This window comes from Cuculus canorus, chromosome 4, assembly GCF_017976375.1.
Source record: "Cuculus canorus isolate bCucCan1 chromosome 4, bCucCan1.pri, whole genome shotgun sequence".
NCBI lineage: Eukaryota > Metazoa > Chordata > Aves > Cuculiformes > Cuculidae > Cuculus > Cuculus canorus.
The window spans coordinates 54,979,055-55,000,771 of NC_071404.1; the positions used below are offsets into that span (position 1 = coordinate 54,979,055).

The 21,717-nt window shown below is 35.5% G+C and overlaps 1 protein-coding gene across 3 annotated transcripts in view; it reads left to right on the forward strand.

The window, feature by feature from the left end:
- The window catches only part of AIMP1 (aminoacyl tRNA synthetase complex interacting multifunctional protein 1), a 35,593-nt gene that overhangs the window by 1,087 nt on the left and 12,789 nt on the right, over positions 1-21,717 (forward strand). For 2 of the 3 annotated variants that reach the window (XM_054065474.1, XM_054065475.1), the window contains exons 2-4: positions 17,117-17,250; positions 17,971-18,084; positions 19,210-19,368. In XM_054065474.1, the coding sequence (XP_053921449.1) occupies positions 17,117-17,250; positions 17,971-18,084; positions 19,210-19,368 (407 nt within the window). Of the gene's footprint in view, positions 1-15,997; positions 16,052-17,116; positions 17,251-17,970; positions 18,085-19,209; positions 19,369-21,717 lie in introns of all 3 variants that reach the window. The other variant, XM_054065476.1, reaches the window with a different exon arrangement.

Genomic DNA, 21,717 nt, shown 5'->3' on the forward strand with positions numbered 1-21,717 from the left:
CCCTGCCCATGGCGGAGGGATTGGAACTGAATGATATTTTAAGTCCCTTCCAACTCAAACTATTCTATGCTTCTATGATTCTATACCGTACTTTGCTGAGAGGAAGCATTTGCATGAAGTGATTCTTCTGAAATCAGTTTGAGTTCCTTTATTCATCCCGTCGACTGAAGTGACAGTTTGGAAGTGATGGGCTGTTGAAGGAAATGCAGGCATGGAGTATCTACTGTACTTTGCATAGCAATGGCTGTTACTTATTGAAAAGTAGATGCTTTCTCTGTTTTGATACATGGTATATGTGTTCATTATGCCTTTGAACAGACTTCAGTGAGTGAAAAACAACGTATAACTATTTGGTCCATCCTCAGTAGAGATACTTGCGAAGTCTAACATACAGCACATACTGTGTATAAGGATGCACGGATTGGTTAACAGGGGTTAGATTATGGTTTATTGCTCTTTAGGTTATGCTACAAGTATACAACTAGCCAGTATATGTCAGTGTTACTGAACTACTGTGTGCCTTGAGCTAATCAGCAAGTGTCTTTATCCTGGCTTTAGCAGCTGGCAAAATGAAGAAAATACTGCTCCAAAACAAGTAATCCTCGCATTTCCTACTCTTTCTCTTTCTGTAACTTTGTTGGTTATTTTTTTTTTTTTGATTCAGTCATTGTTTTTCACAAATAGTTTTGTGAAATAGCAATTTGTGAAATTTTTAAAAAGAATAAGGCCTTAGAAATGTGTTATGGATAGAACTTTGACAAATCTTATAAAAAAAAATTAGTGAAGTGATGTGTTTTGGCATTTTCTTTGTTTATTTGTTTTAGTAGGGTTTTTTTTTTTTTAAGTTATCCTCCTTTATCTTTGCTTGTAAATATGAAGCTCATGCGTATTTTCCGTATATTGATATAGGTGTATCTGTTTCTTTTACACCTTTAAAATGTAAATAGAGAAGGAAACAATTTCTCATTCCACAAACTGAAAGCAATGGAGAGGGAAACTGTACTGTTGATTCACATTCTTCCTGCAGATATCTTCAGAGGCAGAATGCTTTAGTTCCTGTTTGAAGCTCTTGTCTCTTGTGGTCTGCTACATCATATTTGTTTTTCTGATTTATGCAGCATAGTTTGGGAGAAAGGATTGCTCACAAATACTCTTCAAGTTTCTTCAAGTGTTTGGAATGAGCTTATGATTTAATATTTATCAAGTATTTTGAAATCTCTGTGAAGTGTGCTATAGAATGCACGTATAGGGCCAGTTTCAGATATGCAAGGTCAGGCCATGGAAGAAAAGAGCTTAGGGGGAAAGCCAATTCAATTTCAGAGGATATATCACAATTAATAGGCTTCATCAAAGGAGGAAACCCTAGGGCAGGCTGCAGCTGAGGAAGATGATACATGAACATGGCCTAAAAGAAGTGCAATGGGTTTACAAAAGCATAGCTTCCATTGCGGTTGTCTGGAGAGAATTTTATCAAGTGGAAAAGGATGTTTGCTAAGAGAAGGATGCTGTACAAATCTTAAAATAATCAGTTTTAAAATAATAGGACTCTCTAGTTGTATTATAGCCTTTAAGCCTTGATGCTTCTGATGATGAAGCATATGTGGGTGGGAAAACAATCTGAAAAATAAAAGTTTAATGCAGAATGATGAAGTTGCTTTGGCATCATTATAATTCTAATTTAGTGTGAATTTAACAATGGTAGGCTAAAGTAGGGCCTCTTTATCGAAGGAGGGCAAACAGCCCATACATATTTCTTCATCCTTTTCATTTAGGAAATATTTTCTGTAAGTGCTGTTTTATGTGTTATTGTTAGTTCAATTATATGTGTTATCCAAGAAGACTAGCAAAGAAGTTAAGTGTATATGCCTTGATGAGGGGAAGCAAGCAAACCTCTAGGACTTCCTATGCTTTTGCAAAATCCTTTAAAATCAATCAATAGCATTTTCTTAAAATTCTTTCTGGAAATCAATCAAGGGATTCTACTCTACTAGCATCTTTGATTTTTCTGCTGACCTGAAAGTTTCACAATATTGTGTTTTCTTAAAAAGAGTACTATAAAATGTCATATGATTAATGCTCCATCATGCAAGGCATGTTGGTGTCATTCCTCCCTTTCCCTGCTTTTGTTCTTTCTTTCTTTCCCTGTTTAACATCCTTGGTAGGATCACATTTTTGAAGCAGCGAGTCCTAATTCAGAGAATGTTGAAATGTTAAACTGTAATGTTTATCACCGAAATTTCATGCTATATGCTTGATGCATGAATTCCTAATTTAGTGATACACCATGGCAATAAATTGATTGGTATTTCCAAATTATCTCCTAATTTTTTGTTTGTTTTTGTTCAGTAAACTCCATAGAGACCTGGTTGTTTCTGATGTTGGGAGTTGCAGTGGTGTTTCTTAAATTAGGACTAAAGTAGAAAGTAAAAAAACCTTTGTTTTTGTATTTGCTTGGAATATATTGAGATAACAGTACAGTCATTTCATCTGGTATGAGGCTTTAAAATCAGTTCCTGGAAATATTGTAGAAATGTCGCGAAATATTTCCATCCTTTTATTATACAGCACATTTTGTACTACAGAACCATGTTATTTTGTATTAGAAGATAGTAAGAGATAACATAAGATTATAATCAGCGTAGTGATTTGTGTGTTTTCTTTCTGAATCAATAGAGCATTTTTGACATTACTGGTCTGTGCAAATTTACTAATTAGCAGTAGAATCAATTCAGAAAAGTACCCCTTTTTCAGGTCCCTGTCCACCCCATTAAAGTAGAATAAATAATTTCATGGATGCCATGTTACTCTGTTCATTTCTGTAAAAGCCCTAAGAAGCAGCAGAGGTAGCTTGTGCATTCTGGATGTCAAGAATTCAGATAATGGCATGAGACTGAAGAGTAGATCTTGAATTGGCAAGAAAAAAAGATGAATTGAGATGCAAAATAGGAGATAAGTTTTATCCAAGACCCGTCTAGACCAAATAATGACACTTGAAATGTCAAAGTGTCACAGTTAGAAGAGTAGGCTTTACTACGCGTTGTTTGAAGTTAAATGAAGTGATATGCAAAAGGGAAATATTTTCGTAACACTGGGTGTAATGAAAAGACCTTAGCAGAAGAAGAGCAGAAGTTGTTCAGCTTGGAGAAGGAAAGACAGGAAAGACCTTATTTGCAGACTTTCAGTGCTAAAGAAGGCCTATAAGAAAGATGGGGCCAGACATGGGGTAGTGGTTTGAAACTAAAAGAAGACAGATTTAGACTAAATATACAGAATACGTTTTTTACAGTGAGGGTGGTGAAACAATGGAACGGGTTGGCCAGAGAAGTGGTAGAAGCCCTATCCCTAGAAACATTCAAGGTCAGGTTGGATGAGGTTCAGCATCCTGATCGATGATGTCTGTGCTAATTGCAGAGGAGTTGGACCAGGTTGCCTCTAAAGGTCCCTTTGAACCCAAACCATTCTATGATCTCAAGTTCATTCTATCTATTATGCCTTTAATCACTTCTGACAGATATTTGCCTGTCCTGTTTTTAAAACCTTCCAGTGGTGGATATTCCACAACCTTCACAGGCAGCCTGTTCAGTCCTTTACTCTTAACTTGAAAGTTTTCCAAATGTCTAACTTAATCTCCCTTGCTTTTTGCTGTCTGCAGTAGACCTGGTGAACAGTTTAGTCGCATTCTCATAGCAACTTACATTGCATTTGAATAACGAGACTAAGTCTCCCATTTATCTTTTCTTCTATAGACTAAACAGCTACACTCCTTTTGAGCTTTTTGATCATCTTTGAAGTGTCCTTGAACAGTTGAGAGACAGGAAAGGAGGATCTGCACAAAAGCAAATCTCTGTGGCGGTTGGGGGTGGAGAGAAGTCCTGGGTATGTGTGAGTGCAGTTTGTATATTTCTTGGGAAGCCTTGTGAGCAGCTGAGACAATATGTCTATAATATTCTAACTAAATATAACTAAATAGCTAAAATATGGTTAGTCAGGCCTTTCCTGTCTTGCTTCTTCATTAATCCTTCCTATCTCCTTCACACTTCTTTTCTAGAGAAATTACAAGTTTGAGTTGATTTTTCTCCCCTTTAAACTGTAGAGGAGAGGCATGGCAAGGGAATAGATTCCTAGGTAAGAAGCTGTTCTTTATGATGTTTGTGGTGTGTTATTAATTCATTTGTTAGTTGCCTTTACACTTTTTGAGTCATAAAGTCTTTAATGGTGAAGTCCATAAAAAGTGTGAAACATTTTGTAAGCAGGTATTCTCCTCCTGAGAATGTAGCCCCTGTGATTCCAGTCAGTTGAATAGGTCTAACAGGCGGAACAGTTTTGAGCATAATGAAAATGTGCTAGTTTGCCTGGGTAGCGTGACAGTTCCAAGTGGTTTTAGATTGTCACCATATTCATTTGAATATTCCTAAGCTGTCTAAGCATACACGTTTATATTTATATAAGGAAAGTTCCTTTCTTGAGCATGCTCTATGCTTCTGACAAATGCTTGTAAATTCAGTGTGATTATGTGTAAGCAGTTACAACTGTGGGTTTGTGCATGTCAATCACTGTCGATCAGTTTTCTAAGGGACAGTTGCTTATGGTGCAAGTTGTTGGTGACCTAGTTTTTACAATTTTTGTTACACATCGCGTGTGTACAGTCTTAAGTTGTTGTGCCACTTTATGTAAATTAATAGACTGGAAACTGCTCCTGGACTTGTAAAACCTGTACTGAGGGAAGCTTAAAGTACCATTTGTATTAGAAAGCAATGTATGCTGTATTTAACTATCATCCGTTAAACACACTTCACATAGAAGGACCCATTCTTCTTTCCTCAGAATGCTGGAAAAACTGATAGATTCTCTGCTGGATTAGAGGAAAATTGAATTCTTCTCATAACTGCTTTCTTGCTGTGTTGTCTCATATCCTAATTATCTGAAAGCAGATTCTGAGATGCTTTTTACATTTGAGAGCAGCTGGGAATGCATAAAATATCATCAAATTTGCCTTAAGTTAGCATATCTCCTTGAGATCATTTGGTACAATCTTTTGGCATAAAACTACCCTTTATAGAAGGCTTTTATTTGTATTTCCTTCTCATCAGGAGCTTTCCCAATGTAACTTCAACTGAGTATGAATTAATAGTTTAAGAATTAGACTCTGACTTCAGGATCCTCTCTCGGAAACGATCCATGGCTATTGGATCTGTTTTCTATCCCAGAGTGTTTCTCAATTACAGTTTAATATACATTTTTGTAGTGGCATCTTGTTTCAGACTCTGAAGATAAGTCAGCAGACCATTTCATCAGCTCAGTTGACTGGAGTAGCTGGGGACTTCCATTCCCACTAGAGTGCATGGGCTTGTGCATGGCATGCAAGAGGCATTACGTTTGGCTTGGTATCTGCCTCTGTGCGGTGAAGGCTGTAAGATCACATTGATGCTTGTCCTACTGTAAGGTTTGAAATCTTCTATGTGAAGTGCTCTAGTAATTGGTAACAGTTGCACACTAAGGAAGTCACCATTGCCAACTAGGATATGACACTGAATTGTACACCAGGGAAATTAAGCTTTTTTGTAGGGGTTGAATTACCCTGCTATGTCACAGTGGGTAAGTAATTTCACATCCATATGACCATCTATAAAATAATACCAACGATAAAAACTAGGCGCAGATTTTTTTCCCTTACATATAGCTTGTAATTAAATTTTACTGAGAAGTTCCCTGCAAATTTGCACTTTTTCAAAATTCTACATCAAGATATTCTAATTTAAAGTAATTGTTTTAAAATGTCACATTTTTAATGTAATGCTGTTGTATTCCAAATTATTCTAATTTAGCTCAATTTGTACTAAACTATGGAAACAAAAGAAGCTTTGAATCCAGAGATGAAATATGACTATTCTCTGAAAGCTACTTGGAGGATTTTTCTCTCAGATTCCATCAATCTTAAGAGCTGACATCAGCCCTCTTGGTGTCCAAGATGAATGCAAAAGTGTTTGATCGTTTTGTTTGTTTTGCTCTGCACAGACCTAGTGTTAAAGAGGAGAAAATAATTTTCATCTGAGAAGTTTTAAAAGCTCCAGAACCTTGACTGCTTCTCTCTATCTAAAATTGCAAAGAAGTTTCTGAAAGGGAATAATTATAGGCCTGCTTGCTCTTTTTGTACAGTTAAAAGACATAATATTGCTGTGCTTTCTCTCAAGCAGTGCTTTAAGTGTTTACAGAAGATGTGGTCAAGAATTTTACCTAGACTGACAAACTATTAACTTGATAACTGCATTGCAGTTCTGGAATTTGCCCAAAGGACTAGTAAGGATACATACTGGGAAATTGAGTTCTCAAGTGCTCATAAACCCAGATTCTTAGTAGTAGTGATGTCCCTAACTTAGTTCTTTCCAGTACCAGTGCGTGAACATTTTTATGAGAATTTATTCATGAACGTAGTCAATGTAAATTAACAGTGTGAAGAGGATGGCAGTGTTGTCCCGGGACAGCTAGTTTTGCATGGGATGCTAAAAGGTAGTAAAAAAAAAAAAAAATCTCTTGATGTTCCTCTGTAGTTCAGAATATAGAAAACATCTTAGACCAAAACTAAATCTTTCAAGGTCACCTTCTTTGGTTTGGGAAGGTCATGTTTGTATGTCAGCTAGTATAACTGATAGTCAAAAACGTAGTTTGCACAGGGCTTACCTTTGATTTATCAGTCCTAGCAAACTGATCTGGTTTTCAAAATGTGAAATAAGTGTGTAAAAGCTGAGTGGTAGTTCTCTTAATTAGAACTGCATGATTCTTATTTTAAAAAGAAAAATCCTGTTTTAAATATAAACAACATTTGCTATACAGGGAAAAGTAACAGCATTTATTGTATACAAAAGGCATCTTTTCTGTAAGACTTTCTTGTGTTTCAAATCAGTAGAATGTCTGAAATAGCTACATAATAATATAACATTTTGGTGGGTGTTGATGTCTGAGCAGAAGTAAAGCTATTATTTTGATTTCAGATATCCTTTGAATTGTTGCTTTGTGCACTTTATTTCACAATGATTAACAGGTAGTTGCTGTACGGTCTTTACTTCAGAAGTTGGTTCTTTTTTTCCTGCTGAGAATAGCAGACTTCATCTGCAAAAATGTAAATCTACTAAAAGCTTTATTCATCGGAGTTCATTTCTTTTAAAAAGGAAAAAAAATATTCCCCGTATTTCTACCACACAAGTGAAAATCATTGATCCAAAAGGAAGTTAGTTACAGTATTTATTACTTATATCTAGATATCTTTCTAAGTAGATGAGATGCTTGTTAGGAATTTTAACTCTTTTTCACTCTGTATGTGACCCTTGTTTGAGGCTAGTGCCAGGAATACACAGTAGTAGATACTGCTGGCACATGGTTTTGAAATGACATGGAACTGCTGCTGAGGGTTAGTTGATGTCAGCCCACTTTAGATCTGAAAGTTAATTTAAGCTTTTCACTCCACAACTGAATAAATAATTTTCTCTGTGCAGAGTAAGTTACTGTCTTTATAGATTTTCATTAAAATGTCCTCCACATTAAAATATTATGTGAGTAAATTGAATGCTGGAAAGTAAAAATATTTGTGCAATAAACGAAGCTGGGTCATTGAATGTATATGGGAGAGGTTTACCTATGTTACTAAGATACTGCAGCTGCAGGCTCAAAGTTCGGCGAAGACTGCTTTTTGCTATAAAGACAGCATCGTTGTTCCCCTGTAATGCTGTTCTTGCATTGATTACACACAGATGTACACACACACACACAACCTTGCATGTTTTCAGGTTTAATTTTCGTAAGCTTTTATTTGTCCCTCATAAAAGAATACCTAAAGTTTCTGCCGCAGTAAATACCAGCAATTGTTAATGTGTTTTTTGTTGTACATCTGCATCATGTCTGCTAAATGTTTTCTTGAATAAATAATGATTATTTTTAACCTTAGCACTTTCTTAAACTGAACGTCTGAATTCTGTTTTCTCTTAGCTGTGCTACAAGATGCTGCTTTTACATGGAGAAAAGTAGATATTAATATAGAAGTAATAAATCTAAATCCTTTTTTTACCATGGTTGAACTGCGCAAGATAACTTGTAGGCAGGTTTCAAACATTAAGAGTATTGTGAATTAAAGTTGAAAAAGAGGATCAATGTTCCTGTGGACTACCAAATCAATACCATTACTTTGCAGACTACTGCTGACATAAAATATCTTGTTTAACGGTATTATTTCTGAATTCTTCAAGTTTCTGAGAAGGTATTTTTAAAATGTCTTCTTAGCAGCCAGGGTTTTTGACAAGGGTTATTATCCTTATTGCTCTGACAAACCCAAAGGCAAAAAATTTTTGAGAGATAGTTTTAAATTGTGTTTTTTCTCAAGTGAAATCTGTCTTAGGGAAAGGGGGTAAACATTTCTTTCTTTTTTACCTTTTTATAACTGCTGTGCCTGTTCTTAATTAAGGAGGTTGTGCAAATGTTCACTTTTCTAGGATAATGTTACAAAAATCAATAAAATAGCAAAGAAACAATGTTGTACTTGGTATCAACAGATAGATTTCAGCGCAGTTCTTGTTATTCTTCTGCTGTCTGATTTATGGGTAGTTTACCTTGTAGTTATTACAATAAACTAAAGCTTTCACTCCCCAGTAAAACACTAGAGGGTGAACCGCAGTACAGATTCTTCGAGGTCCTGTGGTTTATGCTGACCTTGCAGATTTGTCCAGATGCAGCTGAGTTGGCTTATTTCTGAATTTATAGGCATATGTGTGTGACTGTAAAGTCCATCACCTGTCGAGGAATTTTTATGAGGATACTCTAAGGCGTGAGTAGCAGCTACTTTTTTTTTTTATACTCAGTGATAGCCACTGGATACACCAGTTTGGAAAATTAAGCTTTTATAAGTATAAAAAGCAAACCAATTCTGCGTGTAAGCTTTCTGTTCCAAAGAACTGGATGTATTTTGGGTTTGGAAATCAGTCCTTAATGTTAAGGGAACAAGGTAGCATGTTACGAGTGTTGCATCTTTTCCATCAAGGGAGTTACGTGAGAATTCCTTCTGCACATGGTGATCATTTACCATAAGATTCTGATAGTACTATTAAAATATTAATGCAGTGGGATCCAAAAGATACACACTGCTGAAAAAATACATAAGGCTGTCCAACTGTTTTGGCATATGAACTGCTACTTAAATTTCAGGCTGCACAATAAAGCACAACCAGATGAATCTCTGCTGAACTTCCAGGGGACCTGGCAGATAGAGCATGTGTGTAACCTGTTGAGGCTTAAATCAAGCAGTGCAAAGAAGCTGCTTTCCTCAAGCCTTGTTGTGAGCCATTCGTGTCTTGAAATACTATGCAGTCTTCTCAGATTGATAAATTGTTACGTATAACTTCATATGCAGCCTTTGTTACTGAAAATTTTTGGTAGATCTGAAGGCAAAAATTTTGTTACAAACCACTTCCAAATTGTTTGACTTTTGTCTTAATCTGGGCAAAACTCCTTGTAGTCATGTCTCTGCTTTTTTACTCCTTGGAGTGTCTTCTTAGGAGTGGGAAAGAGTACAAAGTTAACAGAGAACTGTACTGACACAAGCATTAAGTAGAAACTGCTCCCTTAATGCAAATTTAGCACAAGCTTGCAGCCAGGATGAGAATGAAATTGCATGTGCTCCTAACTTAACATAACCCTTTGAATGTTGAAGCTGTAGTGTGTTAAGTTATGATGCAGTTAATTATTATTTTGTCATCTACATTTGTCATGAAATGCAGACTTAGACAAAATACTGAAATAATTTTTACTTCTGACTGTTTGGTTTCTAATGATACCATACAGATCCAAGAGATCCATTTTAATTTGGATTAAGTCTGTCATAATACTCTTAAAGTAAAAAAAATCATGCTTTTTCCTTTGTTCGTTCTTATGCCTGTCTTCTTCATTCATTGCTTCTCAGATTTTATTTATGCCAGTCTCATTAATTCTGTGACTTTGGTACATTGTTCCCTTTCAAATCGGACTTGTCTTCATGTTTAAAAATAGTCCTTACTGAGTAAATTCTCTTGCCTCAAAATTGGTACCAGCGGATAGGCCTGTTTTGTGCAATGTTCCATCACATTTTTTAAAAATCTCTTTCATGCTGCAGTGTATTTCAATACAAAAAAATTTGGTTGTGTGTTTTTACTATTTACAGCCCTTTAAAATAGGGAGGGGTAGGCTCTGAGGACCACTAAAAGACCTGCCTGCAGCTGGGACTGAGCATGCTTTATCTGGCAGCTAGAAGGCTTGAACTGTAGTGTCCAGAGCTAGCAAATCATTCCTTAGGGCTGGCATTGCTTCTTGGATGGACGTTGTTCGACATGTTAGTTGTTTGGAAATCTGCAAAGCAATTAGCTTGACTCTCCGTGCATGAGATGTGAGTTAAAATAACATATGGTGGAAGTGTACAACTTCACCTAATAATTTGCTGCTTGGCAAATTGCTGTCAGTACTGACTACACAGGAGTTTATGAATACTTCAGAAGTTGTACTTAACACTTAAAAAAAAAAAAGAAATAATTGGGCTTTTTGTATAAAGGTAGTTACAGCAATCACTTGTTTAGGGACAATGAGGAAGATAGGATTCTTATGTCTTTCTGCAATTATAAATCTGCACAACAGTATTGCCATACTTTACAATACCTCCTTATGTTTCATTTTGATCATGTTTAAAAGATTTTTTTTTTTTTTAGCAAAATACAAGGATAATGGTTAAAATTTCATTCGATCTTTTTATAATGCCATATTTGTAGTATCTGATGAGGGATCATTGATCTGTTACTGAGACTAAAAAATTACATTCCACGATGATTTATTTAGTAATAATTTCTAGATTTTGTGGTTTTATACTGCAACTTATCAGTGTTGCTCCAAACCTTGACAAAAAATACAGTGGGTTTTGTTTTATAGGTTTTTTTCTGGGTGTGTGGTTGATTTTGTTGTTTGTTTTTTGGTTTTCTGCTGCCATTGCTGGCCGTTGCTTTTCAAATGTTTGCCATTGTTCTGCCAAAAATGTTCTGGTAGGTCTTCCTTGCTGTATGCAGTGAAGGACCTAGATAAGTGGCTACGTTTTGATCATTTACACAAATTTGCTTAGGGCCTTAAACCATCTTTTTAGTTGCATAAACTTACTTTGACAATGTGAGGTTCAGGAAACCTGTGTTTTTCACTAACAGTGTATTAATTCTGAGAGACAGATGAGCAGATAGTTAAATCTTAAGTGATTTCTATGTGTCTTTTTGATGCGATTAAAATGATATTTAAGTGTGATGTAGTGCGTTATGTCTTCTGCTCCATTATAACAAGGGAATTAGGGCTTTGATTGTGACTAAATAGTGTCAAGCAATGCAAAAGTTTTGTCTACCTAAGTTAATTCTGTTTTCATTCTCAGCATTATATTACTGCTTACTGATACCTTAGTCTATCTGTTTATTCATTTAAAAGGCAAGGGTTTTTTTAAGTCAAATTTGTGAACAGCTTCATGTTTTACTTTATTTTGTAAGTGAGGTATTGTATTTTTCCACAGATAAAACTGTGGAAAATCTGTGTTTCTGATCAGTAAATCTGATTCTTCTCTCTCTTATGAACCTGGAAACATATAATCTTTTAGAGTTGCCTTTCCTGAGGAGGAATATGTGGGGGCAAAATCCATGATTGCATTTTAAAATATGTAACGGGTATAAAACCAGTGAAACACCTGACCTGTGGTAGTGAGGGGTGTTTGAAACCTGCTGAATATAGCTGATTTCCAAAATGTCCTAGCAATAGACTTGTATCATTGCATATTTGTGACTGTTATAGACTGTTGTGTCCCTAAAGACAAATTAAGAATTGCTGCTGATTTTCTGTGCTTGAATTAGATAGAAATAGTGAGGTGATAAGACAGAACTAAGATTTGATCTCAAAACTAGCCAGTTGTAGCTCTCTTCATTTATTTGTTATTTTTATATATAGTTTATATATAGTTTTTCATAGTTTTGAAAACTAAACCTTAAGTTCTCACAAAAAAGGTAAAATCAAATTCAGTATTATAAATCTTAGCCAAAGATGTTTCTGGCATTATGTCTCAAGTACTTCATCAGAAGTTAGGAGAAACCAGTTAGAGAATTTATTTTTCTAAAGCGTGAATCCTGATTCTTTGAGACAGGAGAAGATGGGACAAGTTACAGTAATTTCCTAGTTGGTCTAGTATTCTGATTTAGCAAAAGATAACGTAGTTCCACTCTTTTCTTCTTTCTGTTTTGATCTGCTAACTACTGTTCCTCTTTTAGCAGAATAAAAACGTGTGATAAGATATTCTTAAATCTAATTCGTTGTGTGTCCTGACAGATCATGGAAGTGCCAAGTGTTGGAAAGCAGAACCTGGCAAACAGCTGGCAGGTTCTGTTATATTTATGGGGTTTTGTAAGATTGGCTGCCAGAAATGACCATACTTCAAAAAGATGCTCCCATAAAAGTCTTTGAACACACTTTTTGCAGAAACAATGTGATTGTTGATACTTCTTGTATCTTTTACAGACATTTGAGTACATTGCCATACAAGTTGGCCACAGTGAAGTCACTTTAGGCATCTCACAGAAGAAGAAAAGGAATTTAATGTGAGAGCTGTGTGAAACATAAGACCAAAAGCGTACGCTGAGGAATTGCCTTTAAATATTTTTCTATAGCTTAAATTAATTAACTTTATTTAGCATTGGAAAAATTACCTTTGTGTTGTTGTTAACTTTTAGACTAAGGCTGATCCCACTGGTTCCACTTTGTGATGACAAACTTAATTTGATCAGAGCATCTTGATTGAAAAGCAAACATATCTTTTAGAGGACTTCTATATTGTCCTATAGTGGCTCCTTGCCTGATCTTAAGTTTTGGTTGGTGTCTATTCATAAACATTGCTTTCTCTGCAAAGCATATGTTTATGCTATCTGGGCCTTCTAGTGATTGTTGTCTGTTCTTAGCTAAAATCAGTAGGTTTGGCTTTGGTGTAAAAATACTTGATTCCTCCACAGCTAATACAAGCAAAGAGCAATGATAGGTTGGAGCGAGGTGGCTGTACAATGAAGAACACTGCCTAGGTGTGGTGAGCTGTGAAATTTTCTTGTCTTATTGTGGAGGATTTAGTGTATACGTGTCAGAGGGAGGAACAGCAGTTGTGGTGGTTTTGTTTGTTTACATCATTTGACACAAAATTGGACAACTAACCAGTTGAAATGTGCCTGTCATTTGGTTGTGTTGCATTGAAGCTCAGGGGAAAGAACGAGAACAAGAAACAAGATGCCCATTACTCAAGTGAGCAGTGTAAAACTTTACTGAACTGAAAATGCTGAAATAAAACTGGATCACTCTCATGGATTTACTTGATGCATACATGGAGAACATGTTCATTTGTAGGCAGTAAGTCTTGCTAACCTGCCTGCAGGTTAGATCTCATACAATTAGTAATCTAACTTTCTGTGCTGACATTAATGAAGCATTACAAGAAAAAGCGGAGAACTTAGAAGTTTCTAAACCTCCAGCTGGAAGGAGGAATGCTTAGGACTAATTATTTTAGGGTTTGGGAATCAGTTGGCTTCCACTTTCTGGGTTTTTTTTGGTTAAATGATTGCTTTACCGAGAGTGAAAAGTAATTGATTCCATGTTTGGACTATGGATAGATTCCAAAAGCAATTTCTAGAGTTTAAGTTTTAAATCTTGTCATTAATTTTATGGGGTTTTGGGCTTTTTCTTGCTTTTAAAAACAGAGACTAATAGTACTGAAGAGTAAAATATAACAATGGTTATGGTTTTAGCATCTTCTTGGTGTGCTCACTTTTTGATCTGGATATATTCTAAGGTCTAGGCCAATGTTGATATACCAATATTTGTAAAACATATTGAAATTTTGAGGTATCTGGTCCTATATGAGAAGTCTTGATTTATTACAGTGTTTGCCACTTCGGGGGCACCCTTACATATTAGGTGTTTTGGAAACCTATGCCTGTTTTCTGCTGTGAGGGGACTGCAGCTACTTAGAAGTCCACAGATGGCACTGCCTTCTGTTTAAAAAAGATAGGCAACTCTTCCAATCAGCAAGTAGAATGATAAATTAAATACTGTTTATGTGCTGATATGTAGCTTCATTAATAACTTCAGGACTTGAGTCTTTCTTTTGGAGATTGAGTTCCATTATAGTAGAGTGAGCTGGCTTCGGAGTAGTTCTGAATGTCTTGCAGGTAATGGATTAGTCCTCAGAGGTCTGAAATTAAATAGTTTCCCTCATCTGAGCTGCCAGGTAACTTCAGAAGGTTGCCTTTTGCAGAAGGTTTAAATATAGCTACTCTTCACTTGTTTTTCAGAACTTTTTTTTGTTTGAAGCGGCTCCTTAGGCTCAATTGTATGTGGTGGCTTTACTTTCGGTTGGCCTCTGGAATGTTTTTTGCAAAACAGTTCAGAATATATCTGTAATAAGATATGATTCTGGGCTTTAAGCTCTTTTATTCTTGGCTTTCTTTGCTGATTTTAGTTTGTATTACCAATAGAAGTTGGTGGTTTGGAGTTTTTTGTTTGGGTTTTTTTTTGGGCAGGGCAGGGAGAGATATCAGGGTAATGGAGGGCAAAAGAAATAGGGGAAAGGTTAAAAAAAAATTCCAAAAAATAATTGACCTTTGATTGTTGCAGTGCTAATGTTTTTAATGTGTTTTGTCTTTTATAATAAAGGATGGATCTTAACCTTTTTTATATGCCCTTTATAGATATAGTTTTATCATTTGGCTGTATGGGTTTCTGTGCCTGTGCAGCAGTTCATTTCAGCCTGTTGGCTCTTTATATTATTATCGGAAATGCCTATTCCTTTGTGTTATTGTTATAATACTAGGTTTACAGAAATTTATTTGACAAGTGGGAAAATGTCTACCCATGGTAATCATGTAACTTCATTTCCAGATCTTCAGTTCATTAGCCAACTTGGCTAAAACCTATAAAATGTACCAATTCTATTCACTTTGAAGTTTTAGTAGAGTTTCTGTTGTTGTTGGCAAAGTTTCCACTATTAGTATTGTGTTCCCCAGAGCCAATATGTAGCTTGCAAGAAATCTTACTGGTATGCAGACAGTAATATCCCAGGCTTTGTAATATGAAATCTTGTGCCATAATAGTTTTATGTCTATTTCCATTTGACATCTAAATCAGTAACTTATTGGAATCACTGTTTTCCTTTTTAAAACTGTTTTCAGACTGCATATGAAAACAAAAATATTTTCTTATTAGCAGAGGTTAATTTCAATATTAAAATTATGTTACTTGTCCTGGAGAGATTATTTTTCTGCCTTTCATTCCATGAGTGTTTCTTTCTTTTAAAAGAAAAATCTGTTGTGGGTAAGTGGAAAATGTGATGGCATTAATACTCTTGTGTCTGAAGGGAAGCAGCATATGTAAAACAGCCTGTGGTTGTATTAGATTGAGAAGAAGGCAAGATATCGATTCATTCATTGCTTTTGCAGGAGGACTATACCCCGTGCATCATCTAATTACTGTATCTCTTTCTGGCTTTGAATTTTACTTTGAGAACTTTTAATTATGTTATTCCTGGAATATTGTCTTTTGCCTTCCCGCCCCCCCTCCCGTTTTTTTTAAGATAGATAGTGTGGAAAATTGCATTCTTTGGAATATAAGATCAGATATCAACTGTAAGTTGGTACTGAGAGTGCAGCAAAGGTGATATGTTGAGTCTGGTGTGAGCATGATTGTATCTGTTCGCCTTCCAGTTATTTCTAAACCTGCTTTGGCTTCGGCATGTCTTTTGTTGCAAATCCCAGCAGAATATGTTCATGTGTTAAAAGCAGATTTAGGTCATAGTGTCAGAATAATCTTGCAGTAAAATGGGAAGTTTTTTGCCATGTTATAAGAGAAAAGGTGGTTTTGGACTCCGATAAAGTTGAGGAGCCAATGCATGCATCTTGGATTGCTGTTTTCTTACCAGTTCTTCCCTTTGTTGCAGTTGATGGGCGAATTCACAGGAATTACATCAGCACTGCTTGTGAAGATCTGCAAGGTGTCTTTTCTTCCCACCTATAGTCAATTTTCTTTCTTGATGTACAGATGAGGCAGCTGTTAGAACAGATTTTTTTTCTTAATCTAAGTACTGCGTGGGAGGGTAAAAGCACTATCTGCTACAGCTATGAGTGACTGTAACTGTATTTCATCAGTCTGTTGCTACTATTTGAGCTTTTATGGTTAGACACAGATGTCAGCACAGAAGGAAGTACACCAAATCTGGTAGATTTCAAGAAATAAGTGGTGTACACAAGACATAGCTAGTTTCTGGGGCATTAGAGAAACCCAGTAGAAGGAGCTGAACATTCTGAAAAGAAGGTTAGACAGCATTTATTTGTACTCTTGCCTTTATTGTTCTTTTGTGTTTCCTGCTTCTTTAATTTGTTATCTGAGTGCCTGGCCTTCTGCTTCAGTGGAAACAAAACAAGACAATCAAAATGAGTGCTGAAATAATAACTCTGAAGTTGTTAACCTGCAGTAGAAGATACATTAATCTGAGATGAATACAAGTACGGGTGAAGTCTGCTTAAAAGTAAAATAAGAGTAAATTCTTAATGTATGCACAGCCACAATGTATGAAGTATTCACTATATTCTGAATAAATTTATCAGAAAACTTCAGAAATTTTCATACAATGTTTCTGTTTTCTTAGTCTCAATAGAATTTTTGTAACACTACTTGTATTTTTCACCTAAAACGAGAATACATTGTTCTGCTGTCCAGCCTTTTCCCTTTTCTTTCTTTTTTTTTTTCCCCAATTAATATATTCAGACCTTCCTTTCTGAGAAAGTGGATTTTTTCAGTTTCATGAAGCAAGAACATGTTTTCTGCAGCTGAGAAGTAAATAGCTTTTCTTGCAAAATATTTGAGAGCAGCTGTTAAACTCTAGATTCCATTTAACATTGCTTTTTCTTCAGGCTTTAAATTAGGAGGTAGGAGCCTAGCATGTTCTTTGAGCAAATTTTCTTATTCACTAGTTGATTTTACAACTGCTTTATGTGATAAGAGACGGTAGCATTATTGCACGAAGAAGTCATTAATTTTAAACTGTTTGTTTGTTTAGGTTTTTAGCCCGTTTCTTGGTAAAGATGGCAGCGAACAATGCAGTGCTGAACAGACTGGAGCAGAAGGGTGCAGAGGCCGATCAAGTTATTGAATACCTCAAGCAACAAATTGCTCTGCTCAAGGAGAAAGCTAGTAAGGAATTACTTATCTCACGATAAACTTGCTAACCACGTGGTTAACATTAAATGCTCAGTGATAAAAATGAGAACACGGACAACTTTATTCTTGTTGTCAACCTTTTAAGCATGTTTCAGGTTCTCTAAGATAAAGTGTAATAGTAGCACCACTTCACTGCCTTGTGGTTTGTAAATTTTTTTGAAGCTGCTTGTTCTGAAATAGCAAAGGCATGAATGAGGAGGGATTAATGACATGAGCAGTTTACGGAAATTTGATAGGACACGATTCCATTTGGGGGGGGCGAGTTGGGAAGAATATGCTGCTATGCATTTGTCTTGAATATTGTACTGCCTTTTCATCCCTAGAATTCTTTCAAGAGCATCATGCCTTCAATTTTGATACTTTATACGTATTGGTATCAGTGAATTAAGGCAATGCATGCTACAAATGTTCAAACTTTTTCTAATATGTTTCTTGCATTTTTATTTTCTTGTTGAGACTATTCAGGGTACTAAGGAGCTAGTACTTTGAGAGGCAGCTTGAGTATGTCAGAATGGTAATTTCAACAAAAAAAGAGTTCCAAAATATTTCTCATTGTATACTCCTTGAAAGTTTCCACTTTTTTGGTGTTTGTCCTGCCATGTTTTTACTTTTCTCTAAAAACAAAACCTCTGTTTGACAAATTATGAATGCTAATTATTGAAGCCTGTCTTATTAATATATTGTCAACTGTAGTCTTGCAGGCCTCTCTCCGAGAAGAGAAGAAGCTCCGTGTGGAAAATGCTAAATTGAAGAAAGAAATTGAAGGGCTGAAACAGGAGCTGATTGAGGCAGAAATTCGAAATGGAGGTAGGAAAAATGTCCTATCCTCGTACAATATAGACCTAGTTAGTTCTGGTCATATTTTGTGCTATCTTAATTTGATTTTTATCTTTCTGCATGTGATTTGATGACATTTCTTCAAACTCTGGATATTCCTAAGTTCCGTGTCTATAGCAAATTTCTTATTTCCAACATTTTAGTAAGCTGCAAGCTTAACAGGTACATATGCCAAGTCTTAATCAGCCATGGAGCTGTTTCTTTGTATGTTTTTGTACAATGCCTTTTATAATAAGCCCTGATTTTCACCGATGACAGTAACTATAGTACCTTAGAAATGCTGAATGTTTTCTTGATACTTAGATCTATTTAGTCTAGCATGCCTGAAAAATCCCTATGGAAAATCAAACCGTAGTTCAAAGTACAGGTGAGCAGTGGCTTATTAGATCTTACGATGCTTACCCAGTAGAGTGATTTGGTAAAAAGTATTAAGGAGATTCTTGAGAAGAGCAGAATGTAGAAGGAAGGCTATTCTTATGCTTTCATCTGGTAAGATTGATAGTGAGATGATGTCCAGTATTCAATATCAGGAGTTTAAAAAGAAATATGAAGGTCCTGTAAAGAATTTAAGGAAAGGAAGTCAGGATTCAACAGGCCATTTTAGGGCTGCAGATAATTTAAGTGTGATTATTCAGGGTCAGTTTCTTTAGTTAATTACAAAAAAGAGTTGAGAAATGATATGACTACAATATAAGTTTTTTCAGCATAGAAATTTACAGAATATGACAAGAGCTGGTAGCTAGAAACTGACACTAGAGAGGCACAAAGGAGAAATACAGAGTTAGTTGCAAAGACAACTAGATGTTGAAATAAACTACAAAAAGCAGTTATATTAGCTTATATGTTTTCTTGTATTTGCGCTTTTGTGGTTTTCCCATGTGTAGTCAACAGGGTTATTCTTAACTGATCAGAATATATGGATTGAATTCTGATTTCTGTTTTACAATACAGTGTTTTACTACTTGGCAGTTGTGGTTTAGGGGTTTTAAGCAAAATTTTCAGTTCTGTCTTATTTTTCATTTATTTTGCAAACTTAAAATGTCACAATGTTCAAAGTTCTGGTACCCCTTCTAACTTCTGTGGTTTTAATTTTAGTAAAACAGATTGCGGTTCCTCCTGGTACAACCATTTCTACAGCATCGTTTTCAGATAATGTTCCACAACCTACTACAGTTGCATCATCTCCTGATTGTAAAGACCAAACTAAAGGTGAAGATGAAGGAAAGAAAAAGAAGGAAAAAGTAGAAAAAACAGGTACTTCAGTTTTTGTAACTGTGGTAGACAGTTAAGGCATTTAATTTATGCAGGTGGTTTTATGTCCGTTTGGACACAGAAAGAAGTTTGTACAGCCACGGTAGGAAGAGTCAAGTGCTATCTCTTAAAATCTTGGAAGTACTTGAAGCTAGCGAAGGCTGTGAAGTAGGCTGCAGATTCTTAATTAAATGGGATACATGCCAAATTTCTTTTAACCTGGTTGAACTCCCTTATTAAAAAACAAACAAAACCAAAACAAAAAACCCACCCAGAACCCCCACGACAGAAAAAAGCAAAACCAAGATACATCCACACACAAATGGGGTTGAGGGAGAATGGGCTGGGGATGGAGGACATCAGGTTTAGAGAAGTTTTGGTAGACTGGATGGCTTTCTGCTAGGAGGCTTAGTTAAGATTTTTTTTTTTTTTATGCCATGGAAACAGTGCAAGCAAACGGCCAAGACCAGCTCAGAAAAGTACTTTCCAAGCCATAGTAGAATAGCATGATAATAAAGGAAGAGTGACAAATTGCAGTTTTATGCATCCAATTAGTATGCCACTTTTTTTTTTTTATTCCAGAAAATTTTTACAGACAGTGACTTTCCATCAGAATTGATCAGATCCATCTATGTCAACACTGCTGAAATTGTGTGGCTAAGAGGAAGTACTGAGTAAAGGATATAGGCAGATAGGATAATCTGATTTTAGCAGCAGGGGGGAAATGTAGGAGGAGGGTATGTAGATTTTCTAACACCATTCCTCCTGTTTTTCTTTTTTAACTGACTGTATTGACTTCTGTTTAACAAACTGTCTTAATAGAAGAGATGTCTGTTGCACTTATACAAAAGTGTAAGTGCCCACCTTGTAACTTAAGCTCATGTTTTACAGTCATTGTCTTATGCCAGTTATTAACTCGTTCTGAATTGATTTGTACAGCTTTTCAGAATTTGCATATTATGCTTGTACAGTACTTTGTCTCTGATTTTTCTGGTAAGCTGTATGCAGACTTTTAAGATACTTCATATTTTTTGGTGTACTGTAGCCTTTGAGACAACGATATTCCAGAGAGCTGTAAGTATAAAAGCACAGTCCACATGTCATATCAGGCAATTAGCTGTTCTCTTCAAGTATTCAGTGACTACAGAGCATGTATTCGGTTGTTAAGGAAAAATAAAACTTTCACATATTGTATTTCCACTCATCTTGTATAAGTAGCTTAAATTTGGAAAGCAATCTATTTGACTTTTTACTCACAATGATTGTATTTGGAAAAAGGTGAAATATAGTACGAACACTAAACTAAAGCCCTGAAGAGGCTATTTCTGTGGAGTTCAATATCTATTATAGGTATGGTATTTAACATTAAAAGTAACCAATATGTAAAATTTGTTTTCTAGTCTTGAAATAGACAAAATTATGGAAATCCCTTTTGTCACCTGTCTCATCTGTTTCCTCTGTAGTTATTTCCATGATTTTATGTCCAGTTCTTGCAAACTTCATCTGTGAAGCTTCTTTGGATATTGATTCTGGGCTGACTTCACCACTGATCGGAGGAGTGCAGCTCTCTCCTTAACTTGCTGTATTGACATGGACATTTTCTGTGTCTGTATATACCCTGTGTACAGACATACTTTGCTGCGTTCTCTTTTCCTTATTTGGTGACAGACTCCATTTCTCTGATGTGAAATAAATAGGATCCTAGAAAGTGATTTTTTTTTTTTTTTGCTCCAGACTATGGTAGAGAAATGTCATGAAGTGGAGAATAGTGAGGAATCATACTAAGCAAAAAGATGGCAGGTCTTTGAAATGATCTTATGTATTAAATACTATTTTGATGGTATTTTCTCAGTTTTTCTTCAGTTATTTTATATATGACTAGTTTTATTAATCTCAGTTGTAAAATTATTGTAGTCTTTTTACAGTGAGATCAATAAAATTCAGTCATAAAAAGTAGATCTTTTTGTTCATTGTGTGAACAGAAATATTTTTGAAGAGTTATTGCTTATGTTAAAAAAATATTGTCTTTTTGTTACTGAACCTATAATTTAATTTCACACTGTATTAGAGCAATGATAAATGAATCAAATTGCCTGCTGTGACCACTTTTCGTTCTTTGTTCCCTAAAGAAGAGAATTTAGCTTACAGTAATATGTAAGCTATCTTGGATAAAAGAATGCTTATATGAATTGAGCACTTAAAAATGTCTTAATCCCCCAGAGATTCTGTCATTAAACAGATTTTGGATTCTTTTAAACAGGACAGTCTTATGTGCAGACTGGATGTAATTTGCTCATTTCAAAAGGAATATCTAAGTAAGCAAATGAGTTTGGAGAGTGTTGCTTCACTGCT